Raw genomic sequence first — 17408 nt, 5'->3', positions numbered from 1 at the left:
AGCAACGGGCAAGAAGGTGTTGTAAAACCTCGAGCTGCATGCTTGTTGTGTGGCGGTTAGTTGGTGATCTAGGGAGGAAAGGCCTTGTGTTTCAATGTAAAGAACTTGAGCCTTTAGATTCCTGCACTCTCGTTCTTCAAAGATTTAGAAATACGCTTAGTAGAGTCTGAGGGCCCTAAGAACGCTGGTGCGCAGTACCGCCAAATCCCCTAACACTAGTTCTGGGCAAAGGTCGAAGACATGCTCATGTGTAGGGCAGGGATTGTTTGGCTGTTGTTTGAGTCTATGTGAATACCTGAATTCTAACCAAAGGCACTTGCAGAGCTCATTAATTATTTGAAGATATCCACACCGATGTGCAATCAGCTGAAACGATGCAATGGTCGTGCTCTGAACTGCAGGTTGTGCCGCGGGTCAGACTCTTTCAGGCATACAAATGATTCCATCACCGTCATTCAGTGAGATAAGAAATGTAGGTGTGCCCTAGACCAACTCTCACAATATCTACCTGCTGTCATGAGATGCGGCGTTGCTTCCACAGGAAAATAGGGAAAGTACAATACCCACGCGTATTAGGACCCCACAATTGGCTGTTGTCTGGCTTAAGGGAAGTATTGTTGCAGAAAGACTGGCTCTGCCTCCAATTCACAGCTTAACTTGAACCAGTGATGGGCTGAATATCTAGACTCAAGGCTACTCGCAGCTTCATGCTCCACAGATTCTCCTCAGCTAGCTGGCTCGAGCTATCTGTCTGCAATGCTCTCGTGTCAGCCTCCTCAGATAGGATAGACGCTTTTTGGGTACTTAAGAGTAGTACACCAGGTAAGCTGTGTACGTGAACACTGTCCGTTGGGTTGCAGGGACTGCAGGCGCCCAGTACGAGGACCAAGTAGCCCCTTCCCAGCAGTTTCGTATTCTCTGCTGCGTATATCTCAGCTACACGGTGCAGCAGATTACAACGAGCGTTCTAGACGGGCTGCTATATATTGTCCCAGGTGCTCCGTTTGCCTGATACAGGGAGCCATTTCAGTAGCTATTCTTGCTAGAGAATAATTCTGTATTCAACTGCCCGCCGATGCTAAAACGGACGCTGTTGGAGTCCTCTGAGAGCTTAAAACGCCGTTGGCAAGGTCAGGCCACGTAGCTGCACTGCAAAATAAGAAATTGACTGACATCCAATTGATTGAAAAGAAAAACTAGTGCAGTGCCGCGTATACGCTTACGCAGCGTCGCACCAGCATGGAATAAACCACAGAAACTCAGTTAGAAGCAAGCCATATTCTGTGCATGCGGCTCTGGTTTGGCATGCACAAGGAGCCGCAGTGGCATGCGGGATCACGACACAACTCGTTTCACGCTGGAAGAATGTGCCACTACATGCCAAATAAACGAAAATAACATTGCAGAGCTGTCCATGGCTGTTGTGCAAAGCCCAGTTTGAATATTTAGTTTACTCAAGGGTCCTGCACTGCAGAATCAGAACTGCCCCCATTCTGATCAATAGCGGTCCGAAACAGGGGCCTTGTTCGGATAAAAAACATGCGAATCAACACAGCATACATTGAAAGCAGCAGGCCAATTATCGGGAGCTGCACAATATATAACTCTCTTTCCTCTAAACCCACCGTAAGGTGAAATAATGGACTACATAACAGAGACAGTAACCCTCCAACCATCTGAACAATACCGATAAGTCGGCCAAAGAACTTCGCAGGAAAATTCTCCTCGATGTACACGAATACTTGGGAAACGAACAGTGCCATGTAGACCGTAAAGCACAGAACGGAAAAGATGCCCATAGCGAGCGTTTGCTTCAAGCTGAAAACGTACGCCAGGACGCCTGCCGTATTCACGACCCCCATTACTGCCAGAATGCCAATAGTCTCCGACAGTTTCCCCAAAATTATGCATGGGATGAACGAGAAGGGCAGCGCACTACCTAAGAAGTCCTCTGCAGCCGGGACGAGAATTCGGTCATGGGCTTCCTGATAGAAAGCCGTAATGCATCCTACTGCAACGAAGTAGACAACAATGAGTATATATTTTTCTGAAAACATGGTCTTCAAGAAGGGGTGATTCGGTTGTGCCTCATGAGGTTCGTCAGGCTCCTGCTGGCCCTTTGTTTCGATTGGGGCCAGTGACTCTGCGTCTGAGTCTCCAGTTTCCTGCTCTGAAAGCGGTGGAAACTTTTCTGCTACAGAGTGCTCGCTCATTTCCAAAATCTGGCCCTCTCCAAGGCCATCGTCGAACGCAATGAATGGCTTCAGTGGCATCACCAGTGCGTCAACTGCAAGGAAAAGGCAAGGGCCAAATCCAACGTACCACCAGCAGCCCGAAATGCCACCATCTGTTAGGTACGTGTTTAAAATAAGCGGAATAGCGAAGGAGGCAGAAGATGCGGAGCCCATCAACGTGATGATCGTGGCAGCAGACCCGGGAAACAGGCGCGTGATGAGCAGAGTGGGAAGAAAAGCTGTGTCTGCGCCGAGGCCCATGCAGATAAAGCCCATGTAAGCACGCACGCGGGAATCTGCATTGAGCGTGGAGATGAGACACCATGCTGTGATGTTAAAGCATTGTCCAATCATCGAGGTGATCTTTGGGCCCAACGTGTCCATCATTGCGCCAGCAACAGCACTCATCGTGCAGTGGGTGGCCAACGTGATGACGAACAAGCTCTGTACTGAAGCATCCTGTTGATCACATATGTAGTTGTTGCCTTGTTGACGCTGGTCGTTTACAAAACCTCCCTTACCGTCAGGAGTGCACTTGAAACTGAATACTCCGGCCTTGAGGAGCACTGCTGAAAGCGGCGCCCAGCCAAAGTAAACGCACCCTGTCATAAACGTCTGGAGGATGTAGAGTAAAAGCAAAACGTAACGGTTCAAGTTGAGGGGCGTAGCTTGTTTGGCGCCTGGCAAGTCTGCCCGCGGCAGCGCGCGGCGCACCACCTGCAGGGCTTTCAAGGCCCACCAGCCTCCAGAATCTTTTTGCTCCGTCATGTTCTGGCATAAAAGAAGAAAGGGAAGAAGCCGTCAAACGTCACCGCCGTGGGCGAGACAAGAGACTTCGCGAGGCGTACCAGTGGTCACTGCTCAGGGGGGCCCTCGTTCGATGTTAACTGCCGCACCCTTGAAGAGTAGAACATGAAGCAGCAACCAGAGTGGGACTCAATTGACATATGAAATGATTCCCATGATTGCTCTTAGCACGTAGCCACGTTGTTAAGTTCGCGTATACATTGGGCACCAGGCTGGTCCAGCATGCGCCTAGCGTCGTCTCGGTCATGCTCAAACGAGCCACGGGAAGTGTGGTAAAAAGGGAACAAAATTTCTCTCGCCAAGTAAATATTTTATCACTCTTCATGAAAGAAGAGTTTCATGTGGGGAGCTTTGACGAAATCTAAGTCGAGGTGCCCAATGCAACAATTCCCCGGCATTGACGCTCCTTGCATGGGTTGCTTCAGGATGCTTATCTGCATGCATCATTCTGAAAGACTACGCAGTGAGAATAACCGTAGACGTTTTGTGACATCTTGTCAATCATAAAGGGAAAAGTCGCGATGCATTTTTATGTAGATCATCTGCCGGTTACGATCGCTATTACTCACCAGCGCGCGGCCAGCTACGCCTATGAGCACTAATACGCGTGCCCGCCTTTGGGGAAAAGACCAAAACGGTAAAAGGATTGAATTTCAGAACAGTCTAGCTGCTGGGTTCATGCTGCACTGCTTTGCTACGGTGAGGGGCGGTGTGTTGACTACTGGAGGTTGTTAATGCCAACTTTTGTCCTCAGTATTTCATATAAATTAGACTGCTCAAATTGTTTTCGTACTGGCACTAGGTTTCGTCCAAAAGGGGTGGAGCAAATCTTGAGTGGGAAGTTGTATCAGGAGACGGCATCGACCTTCTGGTTGTCTCACAGGTAGTCAGTTTCCCAAATGAGCTTAGCTGCTAAATGGGGCAATTAAGCGTGGCACTTTCAAGTAGGTCACGTAAGCCACTGAGAGGGACACAACATGCGGTAGTTTAGTTTTAGCAACACTTGCAACATATGGACAGTTTCACTCCAGCTGTGTGTCAAAATGGATGCCAGCTGAAGGGTCGCGCGTGACACTATTCAAAAGCACCAATACGTGCCTGCAACTTAGAATTGCCTGTTTGTTTGCTTGCAACTGTCCCAGCTTCACATGTTTCATAGAAAACGTGGGGGGAGAGGAAATGGTCCGCTCTGTGCTAACAGACTCCACAGGACTTTTATGGCCCTTTATCGGACCTGAAAAAGGTATTTAGGCAGACAAGCACCTTCTATCATTACTGTCTGCTACTTGGGAGAAAAACCAAAAAGTTTAATCACTCAGGTCGGAAAAATCCTTTCATGGGCATGTGTGACATTCAGTCTCACCTTGGAGAGTTGCGCAAGGCCACGTTTTAGGATACTTGCTCCACTTGTGATCCGAAAACTTTCATTCGAATGAGAAACCAAACAGTTTTTTCATTGGATCGCCTGTCAGCTGTATATTTCATTGTCAAAGAGTGTCCAAAGTCTTTACTTTGTAGCCGAAGCAACGGCCATCCTCTATATTCAAAGATTTGTTCGCGTGGATTATTTTATATCTGTCAATGTCTTGTAATCTTCAACTCGATTTTTCCGCTTGCGACGAGCTCAAATCTGCTAGTATTACGTTGTTTGCTTCTTCACTTTACCTTTCCAAAAGTGCTTCTGATAGTGCGTGGAAACACCAGTGGTGCCCTCCCACTACATTGTATTAGCAGTGCTATGCTTCGCACCGTGCTAGTGGAAACCTCGTCAATGGAATTCAACTTTAGCCGGCTAAAGCAAGGCCACTGGAGATGAAAGGAGCGCATTTGACGGTTGAGCTTGGGAGCTGAGAAGATGGGGCCTCAGCAATGGTGGGTCAAAGAGAGAGAATAGTGCATAAAGAGAAGTAGTGAATGATCCTCACAAGAAGAATCAACGTATTTATTTGCTTTTCAGAGTGCAGGCGTCGACTGGAACTGCTGTTCCCCCAGGCAAGCTCGGTGATGGTCAGCCACCGAACCAGCAACTGATATGCTAATGCCAAATGATTCTCCGTTTGCTGAAAGGCATCATACTCGTAGGGTAGCACGTTAAAAGGAAAAGATAGGACCGATGACTACGAGGGTCAGCATGCTGTGAACAGATGTCAGTCCTGTTGGTAAACAGGCTTCGTGGAGTCTCACATTTTGGATCGATTTCATTTGCCTAAATCATGCTCATCTCCTAGATAATATACCTTGTTGTAAATGTTTTGAGGTCTTCGTCAGCTCTTCAGTCTGTTTTCCCGCGCCTTTGAGGCCCGTTCAGGTTGGGGCTGGAGTGGACCAAATCCGCACATTTGATTTCTGTGCGATCGACAATCGTTAACCCATTGGCAATGTCACCTTTTCGTATTAATATGGGCGAGAGTGAGTAGAGAATCCCTTTTTTGGCTTCGTCTCAGTGGCAACGTGTTCACTGGGATATCATGGACCGCAGGCGGGTTTTTCAGCGGCGGACTGATTGAGTGTTTCATTTGGCTCAAACAACCTTCTACAAGCAAGGAGGCTGAATATTTTTTTCTGCTTTAGCGGCTTTTAGGCCGAAGCATTTCCTTTGTTTCGCCGAACAGAAACCGCGCGCAGCCAGGGGTCACAGGAGTCGTGGTCACCCACGAGCCGTGATCGACAAAAAGGCCGTTGCTGCTGGCTTCCTAGCCGTCGCCTCTCACTAGAAGTTTTAAAGATATTAGCTTTTCTCACATGACACTAAACGAAGACTCCTCCGCATGGCTTTGCTTCCTTCCCTGCTGAGGAACCGCGTAGTGTGCTCGCTGTCTTGCAATCCCCCGCGGGGTGCGTATATCAGAGAGCACCGCAAGCACTTAGCGGCCTGCTGAAAGATGTTTGCATCTCCATTGCCACCTGGACCGGATCTGCCATCTGTTACTTCCGCCGGTGCCGCTGGCTTTGTGACCAGTGGAACGGAGTCACTGCGACGCGGCGCTGAACAGCGTCAGGGACTCAAGAACTACCCTGAGGACAATCCCGACGGAAAACTCACAGGTGCATATACAGAGGGGACAAAGCTCACAGGAACCAACGCTTGCCCCGTCAAGCGCCTAACATCTGTTGATGTTGAAGGCAGTGATGTAAACTTGACTGCCAGTCTAGACACTTTCATTGCTGGCGTCCAGGGACAGCGCACACAGAACTATCAAACTACTGTGACACCCCACAGTCCCCAACCTGAAAGCAAAGACGAAGCTGGTGCCATCCACACGGGTAGTGCCAGGAACCCAGGAGAAGGAATACCTGGGGTAACTCGTGAACTACGCAGGGGCGGCACCATGGAAGGCTACGGTCGCTCATCGTACATGCAGTCAGCACTTGGCTCTGTATTCCCTGAAGCGTATGCAAATAGCTACGTGGTGCCGAGAGAAGGTGAAGCGGCTTCATTGCCAACTACCAGCTCGTACCAGGTGGTCCTTTCGGATGGGACGTCCTACCCATCGGCAGTCTTTCCTGGAGGTGAGCAAGCTCATCCCTATGTACACCTGCTGTGTTTCACAGCTTGGTGGCGTGTGCTAATTATGCTTTCGCTTCAAAGTGGGGAAGCCACTGTGCTGGTCCTGTGCTATCTTCAGTCAGCGGTCGGGAATCCGTTACGAGGAGTCAACTTCCGCACCCTGCTGCGCCTCATAGCTATTTCTCCCCTGCAAACGTTGCTCAGGAGATTCCATCTTATCCGTATACGGAAAGTACAAATTCACACAGTGCTGGCTTGCACAGTGCACTGCAGCGATGGCAACAGGAAGCCCTTGTTCCCGCTACCTGCCAGTGCCTTTGCACGTTTTTCACCTGCCCGTGCAGAATGCGGTTTTTTTCCTCTCAGCAATCCACTACGCGGAGCCGGCAACTACTGTGTCCCCGGTAACTGGTGGGACAACTAATTACTACACTTCATGTAAGGTTGAGTGCCAGACAGCTGTAGCTGACACACATCTTTTGTTCGAAGAAGCCTTTTGAGGTGAAATGAGTTGAACGTAGGTATCAGTCCCAAGGTTGTGTTCCCATCCGAAAAGTTCAGTTTCTGCGTTTGCACTTGAATAACATGTTATTGACCTTGTTTTGCAAGTCTGTTGCTCAATTATCTTGGGTTCAGGTTACCGCCGACAATTCCCAGCCTCGCCGATCGTGGCCGACTCTGCGGCGGTAGACGATGATGGAGTCCCTGCTGTCTCGCTGCCTCACGAGAAGGATTTTGCAGGGCGTAAAAGCCACGCAGTTTCGGATCAACAAAAGGCACAGAATGCTGAGGCTGCTGATAGGCCTACCATTACCAGTTTGACCGAGCCAATGCTGTTGGTCGATGGAATAATGGGTCTTCCACTCAGAGGACAGGCTCCTTCAGATCGCGGAACAGCTCTTCTAAGCAATCCACTAGCCCACAGTAGAGACGGCAGGCTAATAACTACAAAAAAGAAACTACTGGTAGGGCAGAAGGAAACCTTAGAATAATATTCTCATAGTTCCCGTCATTCCAGTCGTCAGTCGCAAATGACGACTGATGTTTTGTTTATTCTGCTCTGCTCAGCCTCGGCCCATGCAACTAATTCACGTGAATCGCTGGGACGGCAAAGAAGTCCTCACTGTTGGTAAGATTACTTTTTCCCTAATCAGGTCGTTCCGTTTGCAGCAGTCGAGGGCTCTGTTGCATGGTTTGCGTCCAGCGCTAGATTTTCTGGATGAGCTCTGCAGCACATTCGGAAGCTGATTTTTGCCTTCGATTATGCTTCAGATGAAGGCGCTCGCCGGTGGCTAGCAGAGCTGTCAACTCGATACGTCGCCGTTATTTCAATTTGTGGAGAGCTTCAGACTGGCAAGTCAGGGCTAGCAAATCTTCTCCTTGACGAGTGGGTTTTTGCTTATTCCACTGCAGTTTATGACGGCATATCTAGACTTCGGCAAGGCACACGCACTCGCTATTCTTCTCAAGCCGAAGTTACAAAGAGTGAAAGATGCATTCATGTGGCTTTTTTCGAATCGTGCAGCAACATTATGTCCAGCACCGTGGGGTTCGCTGTTGGGTCATCTACTGCAGCTCCGGTCGTGCACAAAGGCTCACGGTTTGTGCAGCGAGCCGAGTCCGAGGGCAAAACAGAGGGGGTTTGGGTGTCAGCTGTGGAATCGGAAGGCGACAAAGACAATTTGGTGTACCTTGTCCTTGATTTCGAAGGAATCGGGTCAGTGAGCTTCTCCAGCTCTCGGCATTTAGAGTTACAGTTGAGTGTTCGGGTGTAGCAAGCTTGGAAATGAGAGCTGACAGAGTCCCTTGCCCCCGTGATGTCTGCCCGTTTTTGCTCCAGAAGCAGGAGAAAAACTGTAGAGCACGATCAACGCCTATTTACTCTTGCTCTACTCGTTTCCCACTTTCTGGTGTTCGTAACGAGAGGAGCTGTCGACAGTGACACTCTTTTCAGCTTGGCATCTGTGAGTTGAATGACAGGTGGACACAACGACTTTAAGCTTATTTAAGCTTACTGTTATGTGCGTATTAATGTGGCATACTTACTCGCGAACTAGAATTTCGCCTGAATCCTTAGCTTGCTAGCCTGCACGCTCATCTGTCTGTTTTAGGCATCGGCATGGACTCAACGTTTACGAATTACCCATGGAGGCGTAGACCGTCCGAACCAGAAGCCGCCAACGCCAAGCCATGGGGGTCCACCTCTATCCCCTGGCGCAAAAGGCAAGGCAGACATGACATCGCTGCCACCAAAGCCGGGAATTGGTTCGTCTTAGCTCAAATTGTCTAGATTCCGTTTCTTTAGAGTTCCCTTGACTAAGCTTAAGCACGTAATTAGGGCAGCTGTCGCCCGGCTGTAGAGCTCATTCATGGGCTCACTGTACAGCAGGTTCTAGCCCTCGCAAAGCCTGCAAAAAAACAGTATATTTGTAACACGTCGAACTATGGAGTCGAAACCTGCTGTCACAGTATATACCACCGGTTTTGTGCGGAGTATTGTCAATTCCATTATCTGATTGTGATGGTATTCTTCTGAACGTGCCGCAGCTTCTTCGTCGAGCAGTTGGAGGGCTCCTGCTCTTCTGTGGGTTCTTCAAGATTTCAATATGTCCATGGTCGACGAGCAGCAAAACCCTCTTACAGCTGGCGACTACCTCGAAGCCCTCCTTAGTCTGAGTGTATCTAGAGAGACAAAACACCTCAGCAAGTTGGCCTTAGGCTTGGAGAACCCTCAGATTCGCATGGCTCGCCAGGAGGTATCCGAGCTATTCGAAGATCGTGACTGTGTCGCTCTCCCCTCTCCGCTTGGACAGTATACAGCGTATTCGCAGCAGCCACCATCAGGTCAAGCTCAGACACGGGCTCTGGAGTCCGTCAGCGTCTCGGAGTTTGTTCCCCTTTATCAGCGACGGCTTGCGCAGCTGCGTTGCCGCGTTTTCCGGGATTGCAAAGGGAGGGCTCTCGATGGGACCGCATTGACAGGCATCGCTCTCACAAGGATCTTGGAAAAGCTTGTCGAAGGCATCAATGAGGGAGAAGTTCCGGAGAGTGTCCGGTTGCTCGGCTCCATTCAGCATGATGAATGCCGGCGCTGGAAGCAAGTGTGCGAAGAAGCATTTACGAAGGATCTCAGAGACGCCTTTCAAGCGAAGTTACCTGTTACCACAAAGGAGCTACAGGAGGGAGCGGAACAGTTGCAACGGAAATATTTACAGCATTTCAAGATCCACGCGATCGGTCAGCTAGGCAGTTTGCCCTCATAGCTACCAAACCCAGGCAAAGCTGTAGTGCACCTAGACTTTCTCAACGTGGCTTGTCCGTAACCGTTGAAGCACAAAATACGGAGCTGCAGCTGTGGCTTTCTAGCCCTCTGATTTTTTGGGATTCAGGCGACGAAGAGGTTCTTCGTCACTACAAGACACAGCTCAAGGAGAAGCTTCGGCGCATCACTGAGCGAGCGGTGGAGGAGAACGATGTAAGAGAAGCCAATTGGAACCAATGATGAGCCTTTAGCTTCATTTTTGCACCCTCGTAGAGCTCCCTTTTAGTTCCCCGACCTTGCCTATTGATCGCTTCCCCTTTGTGCGATTCATTATTCCTAGTGATTGGAGAAGACTCACAGAGGCTTTCCTTGGCACATGGCTGGCGGCTTTTGAGTAGCGCGGTATGCTTCCGAATTAACTGGTGCCAGTACAGTCATTTATTTACGTCTCTGATCAGCTGACTTTTTCAGAGACACGCTGAGTGGAAATGCCGGCAGAAGGCAAAGCTACTCAGTGACAAGCTTGGCATTGACCAGAAGATTAGCGGGAAGCTGTACATGGATCTCCAGGCACTTAGCGACGACCTTAATTTGCTACGCCAAGAGTAAGTCCCCAGTACGACGATGAGAGAAAATTTTGGTCTCACATACCTAGCATAAGCGGTTAGTTTTTTTTGCCTAGTTTTCACTTGATGCAGGTACAACGCCGAGATACGGGGCCCTCAGCATGTGCACCAGCGAGTTCTAAACGACTACATTGACCAGCTGCTATCCAAAGGTGCAAAAGCCGTTGCTGACGCATTGAAGGATCTCGCGCGTGACTCAGAGGTATACGAAGCACTCTGCATTCAAATTTTCAATTTGGCGAATTATTGTTCTTGAGTGTCACCACAAGTTATGTGTCCCTAGCTCTTTCAACGAGCTGTCTCGACCGTCGCTTTCAGCATCGCACGACGGGGACTTTTTTTTGCTGAATCATTGTTTTTGAATCAGCGGACGGCTGCGTTGCTTCATCAAAAAACGATGGATGCCGAAAGGAAAGGCGACAAGGCAACAAAGCTCGAGCAAGAACTTCAGAACAAGGACAAGTAAAAATGTTGACGGGTTTGCTTTAGTTTTGAATAGGTGTAGCTTGGAACATTGATGCTTGAGGTAAAGGACTAACAAGGAGGTGGGTTGCTTGTTTTGTTACTTCAGCGAAGCTGAACAGCTCCGGCGTGAGCTTGAGGATGAACGTGAACAGCAGACTTTGCAGGAGGAACGGCACAAACAGTGAGTTTCTGCACCACAAGGCTGAAGCCCTCTGGGATATACCTCACGCTTGCAGTTGCGGTTCCACTCTCCAGATATTAAGGAAGCCTGAAGCGTTCGTTTTGTTACGTGCATTTCTAGGGAGACCAAGGAGCTACGCCGAGAACTAGCGGAGCAGAGAGAAACCAACCAGCGGCTGAGTGCCCTCTACCACTCACGGGTAATGGATGAAGACGATGGATACCGCTACGGTGTGCGCCGTAGCAAGCATAGTGCCGTGGGCTTGAACGACCAGCCACGTTGTTTTGGGAACAAGTGCACAATCATGTGAATGAAGCGCTGTGCAATCCTGTCTGCAACTGTCGTTTTTCAGTGGAGCATAGGTTACTCCAACGCTGTTTAAGTGAAATCATGGGCAAGAGCACAACTTGGTGACACGAGTTTACCTGTTTGACTCATTGAAGTAACGCATTGTCTGTGGCTTTCTCGCACTTGAATTGGTTCTGTTCACTGCTGTGGTGGACAGTGCATTCCAGTCCTTATGCCGGTGCAGAGCCAGCCCCTGTGTGCGTTGAAGAGTGGATTGAGGCTTGACTGTTTCTCCCCTTTGTTTTTGATTACTATTTGAATCAGTAGAAGCATAGCGGGGCCGTAAGAAAAGAGTCACACTACATGTAGTGCGCTGACTTCGAGTTTATTGCAGATAGGTTTACTGACTGTTTATGATTACGCATTTCTGCAAATCGATAAGTTTACTAGCGTAAGACAAGCGTTTACATTACCCGCAGTGCGCTGACTTCGAGTTTATTGTAGAGAGGTTCGCTAAGTATGTATGATTGCACATTTTTGCAAGTCATTGTATAGTTCAGTGAGCTTTGCGTGAAGGGCCACCGTGCAACGCACTTCGGAGTATAACACAACTAGCTGCTTTGCGATAGTTAAGCTGAGTGCAGTTTTCCCACATTCCTGGGTCACACTTACGGGACGACATGGACTTTAAAATAAGGGTTTGCTTGGGTTGGGATTAACGGCTAAATACAAGCACGGATCGCTTCACTGCGCACTCGTTTACTTGCTTAAGTGGACTGCTCATGGTTGCCTTAATGCGTAGTTCGTTAGTGCTTAATCCCACGCAGTGTCAGCCAGGCATAAACCATTAAGCTCCTCGTATGTGCTGCATCGTCGGTCGCGGGGCGCTTCCTACCTAGAAATGCCTCAAAACCGCTGTAGAGGAAATATCCACTGAAAAGATGGCAAGTCAGTATCGACTCCATCGTCATACGGAGGAGTCAAACAGCACAGCCCCTAGTCAGCACTGCACGCGGGAATCGGGCCCATCGCCCGCAACACGTGGGCTACTTTAGCAAGAAGCTATACAGCATCTGTGGCCTCGCACGTGCCGTTTGACTTGTGAGTGAAGACCATCCCTTCAAAGTGTCTCACTGAAGTTGGTAAGGAGCGTTGGGGGGACAGACGGTTCCTTGATACGTCCTCGTCATGACAGGCGTGCACGGCAAATTACTGCGGTGTAGACTCTGGCTGAATGCAAGACGCTGCTCAAAATTTTCGTGAGCGTACATGTTGCCTGTCGCTATTGCGTACGTCTGTTGCGCCATGCTGTTGACTTGCTCTTGCTCGATGCGCATTTGATCTTCGTTCGTTGATGAAGCTGTGGCATACGCAGTGCCGCCTGGCAACTCAGTTATTCCATTATTTTTCGTGTAGAACTGCGGTCCCTGTAGACAGCAAAAAGGAAGCTCACTAACAGCCATTAGGGAGAAGACAGGTGTAATAACTTTCACGGCAGGGTTTAGTAACTTCCACGGCACTAGCTGCGGGCAGTGGTCAGCAGCAAGGAAGGCATGACTTTTATGAAACTAGGGATATTCATATCTAAGGAATTAAAGAGCGTACCGGCATGCAGTATTGCATGAGACCGCAACCCGCGGGGTCTATGCAGTCTGCAGTTGCTGCGTTGCAGTGAGTAGCGGTGGATGCATCTAGAGGGCAGGCTTGGTTGCACAGAAGGTCTCCAGGGTTCAGACACTTGTACTGCCCCACCCACATCTTGGGCTTATCTTTGTTTGGGTAAAATATGTAAGTTCCATTTCCGTTTCCAACTTGTTCTGCATAAACAAAAAGAATGAAAGGAACGAGTTGCTCGCGTACACTGCCACCAAGTTCTCGGAGTACAGCTTCCTGCAATGAGCCTTATTAGACTATTTCAGGTTTCCCTGAGTCTCACTGGAGAAATCGAAAGATCTCGTTTGGTCTAGTAAGCGTTTGGGGAAGTCGGGATCCTCAGGAAGCTCTGCATCGCCCTAAGAAGCAACATTTGGCGGACAGCTTCAATGGTGAACGGATGAGTCAGATACAAAAGTGGTTACGCTCTGTGCCAAAACTACTACGATTTCATAAGCCTTCAGTGAAAGATTCAGGGGAAGCCCAAATGTTCATGTCGGTCCTTGGCGCACTGGCGCACCCACTAGCGCATGCTACGGGGGAAATGTTGTAAAGCTCTAATTGCTGGTTCCGAAAGCTTTGAAAATTTTAAGAGTAACTTGTCACGACGTGAGTTAACGCCCATCTGGGTTTGTGCACATCACTCCCTACGAATGGCATCCCTTCAAGTGAACCTAAGAATTCCTATTCTTAGGTCCACATGAAAGGATACCAGTAGCAAAATCTGGGTACACAGGCTGATACTCTTTCTCATTAGAGTCTCTCAGATACTATGTAAAGATTTATTTACCTCTCTGTAGGTCCTGACGTATGTATGGCAACGCAGGTCCTTGGTAGCGACACGCTTAGGTTTGTCGTCGGCGCTCGCACTGTTTCCCATCGTAGCAGCTGTCTGCGCCGCTGTTGGATAATGATTTGCTAAAAAATGACCAAATTGAAGTAACAGATTATGTGGTAGATAGTCTATGGGTCCCAATGATTGCCTGGTTGGGTGCCCGAGGCAGCGAGCTCAAATCGACATGGACAACGACGTCAACACCACTGCTGGTTCAAAGAGATGGCCCCCTCCACACATGGACAAAATCGCTTTCAGTTGAAAAAAAGAAGAATTCAAGAGAAGAAGACCTTTCGGACGGCTCAAATGGGAACAAATGTTTCCTACGAGCAGCAAGAGCAACATGCGGGCGGCACCGGAACGAAGTCGGCTGGCCGGGCACGAGACGCTCGTTTGATGCATTGACGGCAAGGACCGCAAGCGCTCCATCCAGTGGCTCAAAACTTCACCAATAGGCTCACAGAAAACAACTGGTAGTTGGAGTAGAAGGATTAGATGAAAAGATTCTTGAAATTTAGCTTAATTCTCCGAAGCCATATGATGGGCAGTTTGTCGGTCCACCTTAATCATTGGGCATGCGAGCCCTCTTCACTCATTCTCATAGTAGGAGAAAGTACTCTATCCAGAAAAATGTACCTTCATGTTTTTGAATGCCGAATACTCGCCGCTTTCTCTTTGAAACCGGTGTCTGCCTCCATCATGATCAGCGGCTGGCACAAGGCGTGGGCTCGAGCTGCTAAAGTAACCTCAGCTTCAGCAAAATATTTACACACAGGACTGCACTGCAAAGCCAAATGGCAGAAGAAAAGAAAATGCTACTGCTGAGGAGTGAGAAGAGGGGTTTTGGGAGGGGACTAGCCCAGTTGAAATCTTCACAATGCTCCCGCCATGTTTGGGTAATATGCATCGTGTTCTAACCAAGACCGCGCCTAAACGGATTCTCCTGCTAGCCACGAACTAACAAGGTCTTTTGTCTGATTTGCAGGAACATCCAAAGGAGTTTGCGAAACCTCAGAGAGGCATAAATAGCCGTACTGATGCTGAGAGATGGCACACAGCTGCAGCCATTGACTATGCTAACTCCATTATGCAAGTGTTCACTAGAATCAACCTATCTCTACTTACACCCTATTCGCCATTTCGTTCTGCTGCCTATGCTTTGTTGGCCTTGTACATGGACCCAGCTTGGCAGTTTGCATTCCACGTAACAGCTCGCGCCTCCTTGCACATCGAAGTACCCGAGAGCAAAGAGTAATGTGATGCAACTCAAAAATATGCGCTTGGGCTCATATATTCCAGGTTGGGTAGGTGCCGCATTCTATGGACACGAAATTGGTGTACTCGGGCCATTATTAAATAAGCCTTCAAGCACAAAAATTGGGTTGCTACGACCCTAGTATTGGTTTCAAAAGCGCTCAGACGCCACCCAATGCAACACAGACCAAACTTGCAAGAAACTGGGGAAAATTTTTGTGAAAAAATTTTGCGGCTATTTCTGGTGGGACAGATGACCTGCCAGGGCACCATGAAGGGGAAAGCTGCAGCCTGTGTTGGTATAATACGACAAGTAGAGTCGTGGGATTGACCGCTTTACTGAGCATAAATCCCAAGCGAACGCTCATCCCGAAGCACTAGAGGTACTTCTTCATGCACTGTTGGGGCACAGTTCGTGATCAGACTGCCTTCCTGAGGTAAGTGCTGCTACCACAGAATGTAACCGGGGGGTAACGCTGCCTGTAGCATATAGTAATGCGATTTCTTAGAGCATTCCCGTGCGGAATAACGTACCATAGGCGCTGCCTGGTCAGTGGTGGCTCACAAAAACAAACCCAGCCTCGGCCCCTACAAATGGTTTAATTTTTGCAGTACAGAGGCGGGTAACCCTGTCCCGATCGTGTCTATTTTACAGGAGAAGAAAGACTTTCAGACCTTCCCTGCATTATACACTAAGCATAACACTCTTTTGGTGCTATTCCGCGCTTTGATGTGTCGACAATAGGGGAACTTACATTTGGCAAGCCTGGCAATTTTAGAATCAATGTTCATTTCAACGGCACATGCGCTTCCAGTTTCGAAGCTATGCCTGAGCGAGCAATAAGCGAAGTGTGGATCTGTAAATTTGACAATGCTACTCTACTAGCTAACAGCCCCTTTGGAGTAAGAATATTTTCACACTGCTTCCACCCATTTCGTTTGCTCTTCATCGCTTTGACTTTTCCCGTCATTTTTGGTGTTTTAGCGAGCCGCTGCTGGGCAGTCTCTGTGAGGACATCTCCACAGCAGACTTTGTGGCAGCGTTTATGGACAATTAGTTACAGAAATGCACACCACACGTTGACGCCACAAGTTGTATGAAGCCTGATATTTGTGTTTCAGTGTCAGTTGATAGACGAAAGGTTCTTGTTTCCAATCGCTGAAGAGCAGCTAACTGCAGTGAACCTAACGTTGTCCTGAATAATTGAATATTGTGGACTTAACAACGCGCACAAATTGTGTAAGTGCTTAGGTAGAATCAAACACTTTTTTTCAAAATCCAGGGATTCTCAGTGTATACAAATGGAAATGGAATCTATTTGCAGCGTGTGACCCCTCTATCTGCAAAGTTTCCCCGCCTGCTGCAGAACGCAAACAGCAAAACATTTTTCTTGCTGTAGAACTAAGAAGAACTCGCCACATTCAAAATACTATTTCTCTAAACATACTTTATCGTAGGTGTACTCCGGATGCTTTTTAATTCAAGCTACGGCCCGAGACTACGTAAATGCTCCACTGCACTGCGCAGCTCTTTCAGTCGATTCTTGCTGGCGTAGGCTACCACGTGAAGCTAGCTCTTGAAACGTGTGTAGCTTGATTTACATTTAATAGAGGTGCGCTTTGTTATTAGCGAAACCCCAAATGAGCGCCTGCACACTCGACAGACTTGGGACGCCTGCCCTCTGCCTTGTGAAGAGGGCTAGCGAACGTCTTATTCTTGGCCCCAAAGAAAGCTTCAAATATGTTTATTATAGAAACTATCGTTTATGGTGCCTCAGAGAGATTAACTCATAGGCAAATGCTCCATGAGCGTGTGTTGTAGTGCTGCATGCAATGAATTGAGCACGCCAAAGGACATTGGTACGCCACGGAAACTGTAGGGAATTCGTTGAACATACAAGTTGGCTATAAATCCAATTGCATGTGAAAGAAAGCTTTGTTTGTGGCTAGACTGTCAGAGCTTTGCAGGCAAATGTAGCGTTTGGGGGTGGCGTTGACCCAGCTAGCAAAGTCTCTTTACTTGCCGACGAGTCAGACGTTGCGGAAAGGCATCAGTCCTTTAGCTCCTCTTTCAAACCCTTCAGAACTCCCAGAATTCCTACATCAAGTATCAAGTGTTCAATGTACATATAGTCTTATGCTGGCTTCCGTGGAGTTGCGGAATGGAAATTAGCGGGCAGTAGTCAGCCACTCACCCACGCAGGCGGGTTCTTATTTTGTACTGTATGGTCTAGTACCAGTTCTGGAAACGATGAAGGCGTCACGTGTAGGTTTGTGTCAAACCCGCATTCTCTA

The 17408-nt window shown here is 48.6% G+C and overlaps 3 protein-coding genes across 3 annotated transcripts; 1 reads left to right on the top strand and 2 right to left on the bottom strand.

Moving 5' to 3' along the window:
- Positions 1-1454: 1454 nt before the first annotated feature.
- ETH_00008500 (uncharacterized protein) lies at positions 1455-3002 on the bottom strand (the record flags this gene model as incomplete). Its single annotated transcript, XM_013378513.1, has 1 exon — positions 1455-3002. The coding sequence occupies one exon, from the start codon at positions 3000-3002 to the stop codon at positions 1455-1457; it is 1548 nt and encodes a 515-aa protein (XP_013233967.1).
- A 2921-nt stretch (positions 3003-5923) lies between these two features.
- Positions 5924-11393, top strand: ETH_00008495 (guanylate binding protein, putative; the record flags this gene model as incomplete). Its single annotated transcript, XM_013378512.1, has 15 exons — positions 5924-6551; positions 6668-6781; positions 6916-6987; positions 7186-7514; positions 7618-7678; positions 7822-8266; positions 8390-8513; positions 8661-8814; positions 9097-9786; positions 9939-10024; positions 10283-10416; positions 10510-10639; positions 10805-10899; positions 11009-11083; positions 11204-11393. 15 exons carry the CDS (start codon positions 5924-5926, stop codon positions 11391-11393), a joined length of 3327 nt encoding a protein of 1108 aa, XP_013233966.1.
- A 1108-nt stretch (positions 11394-12501) lies between these two features.
- On the bottom strand, positions 12502-13904 carry ETH_00008490 (uncharacterized protein; the record flags this gene model as incomplete). Its single annotated transcript, XM_013378511.1, has 4 exons — positions 12502-12798; positions 12977-13188; positions 13308-13383; positions 13815-13904. The coding sequence occupies 4 exons, from the start codon at positions 13902-13904 to the stop codon at positions 12502-12504; spliced, it is 675 nt and encodes a 224-aa protein (XP_013233965.1).
- Between the last annotated feature and the right edge of the window lie 3504 nt (positions 13905-17408).

The sequence above is a fragment of the Eimeria tenella genome, genomic scaffold, assembly GCF_000499545.2.
Source record: "Eimeria tenella Houghton genomic scaffold, Eth_scaff9, whole genome shotgun sequence".
NCBI classification, from domain to species: domain Eukaryota; phylum Apicomplexa; class Conoidasida; order Eucoccidiorida; family Eimeriidae; genus Eimeria; species Eimeria tenella.
The sequence above is the reverse complement of the archived record's forward strand: the minus strand, read 5'-3'. Positions and strand labels throughout refer to the sequence as shown.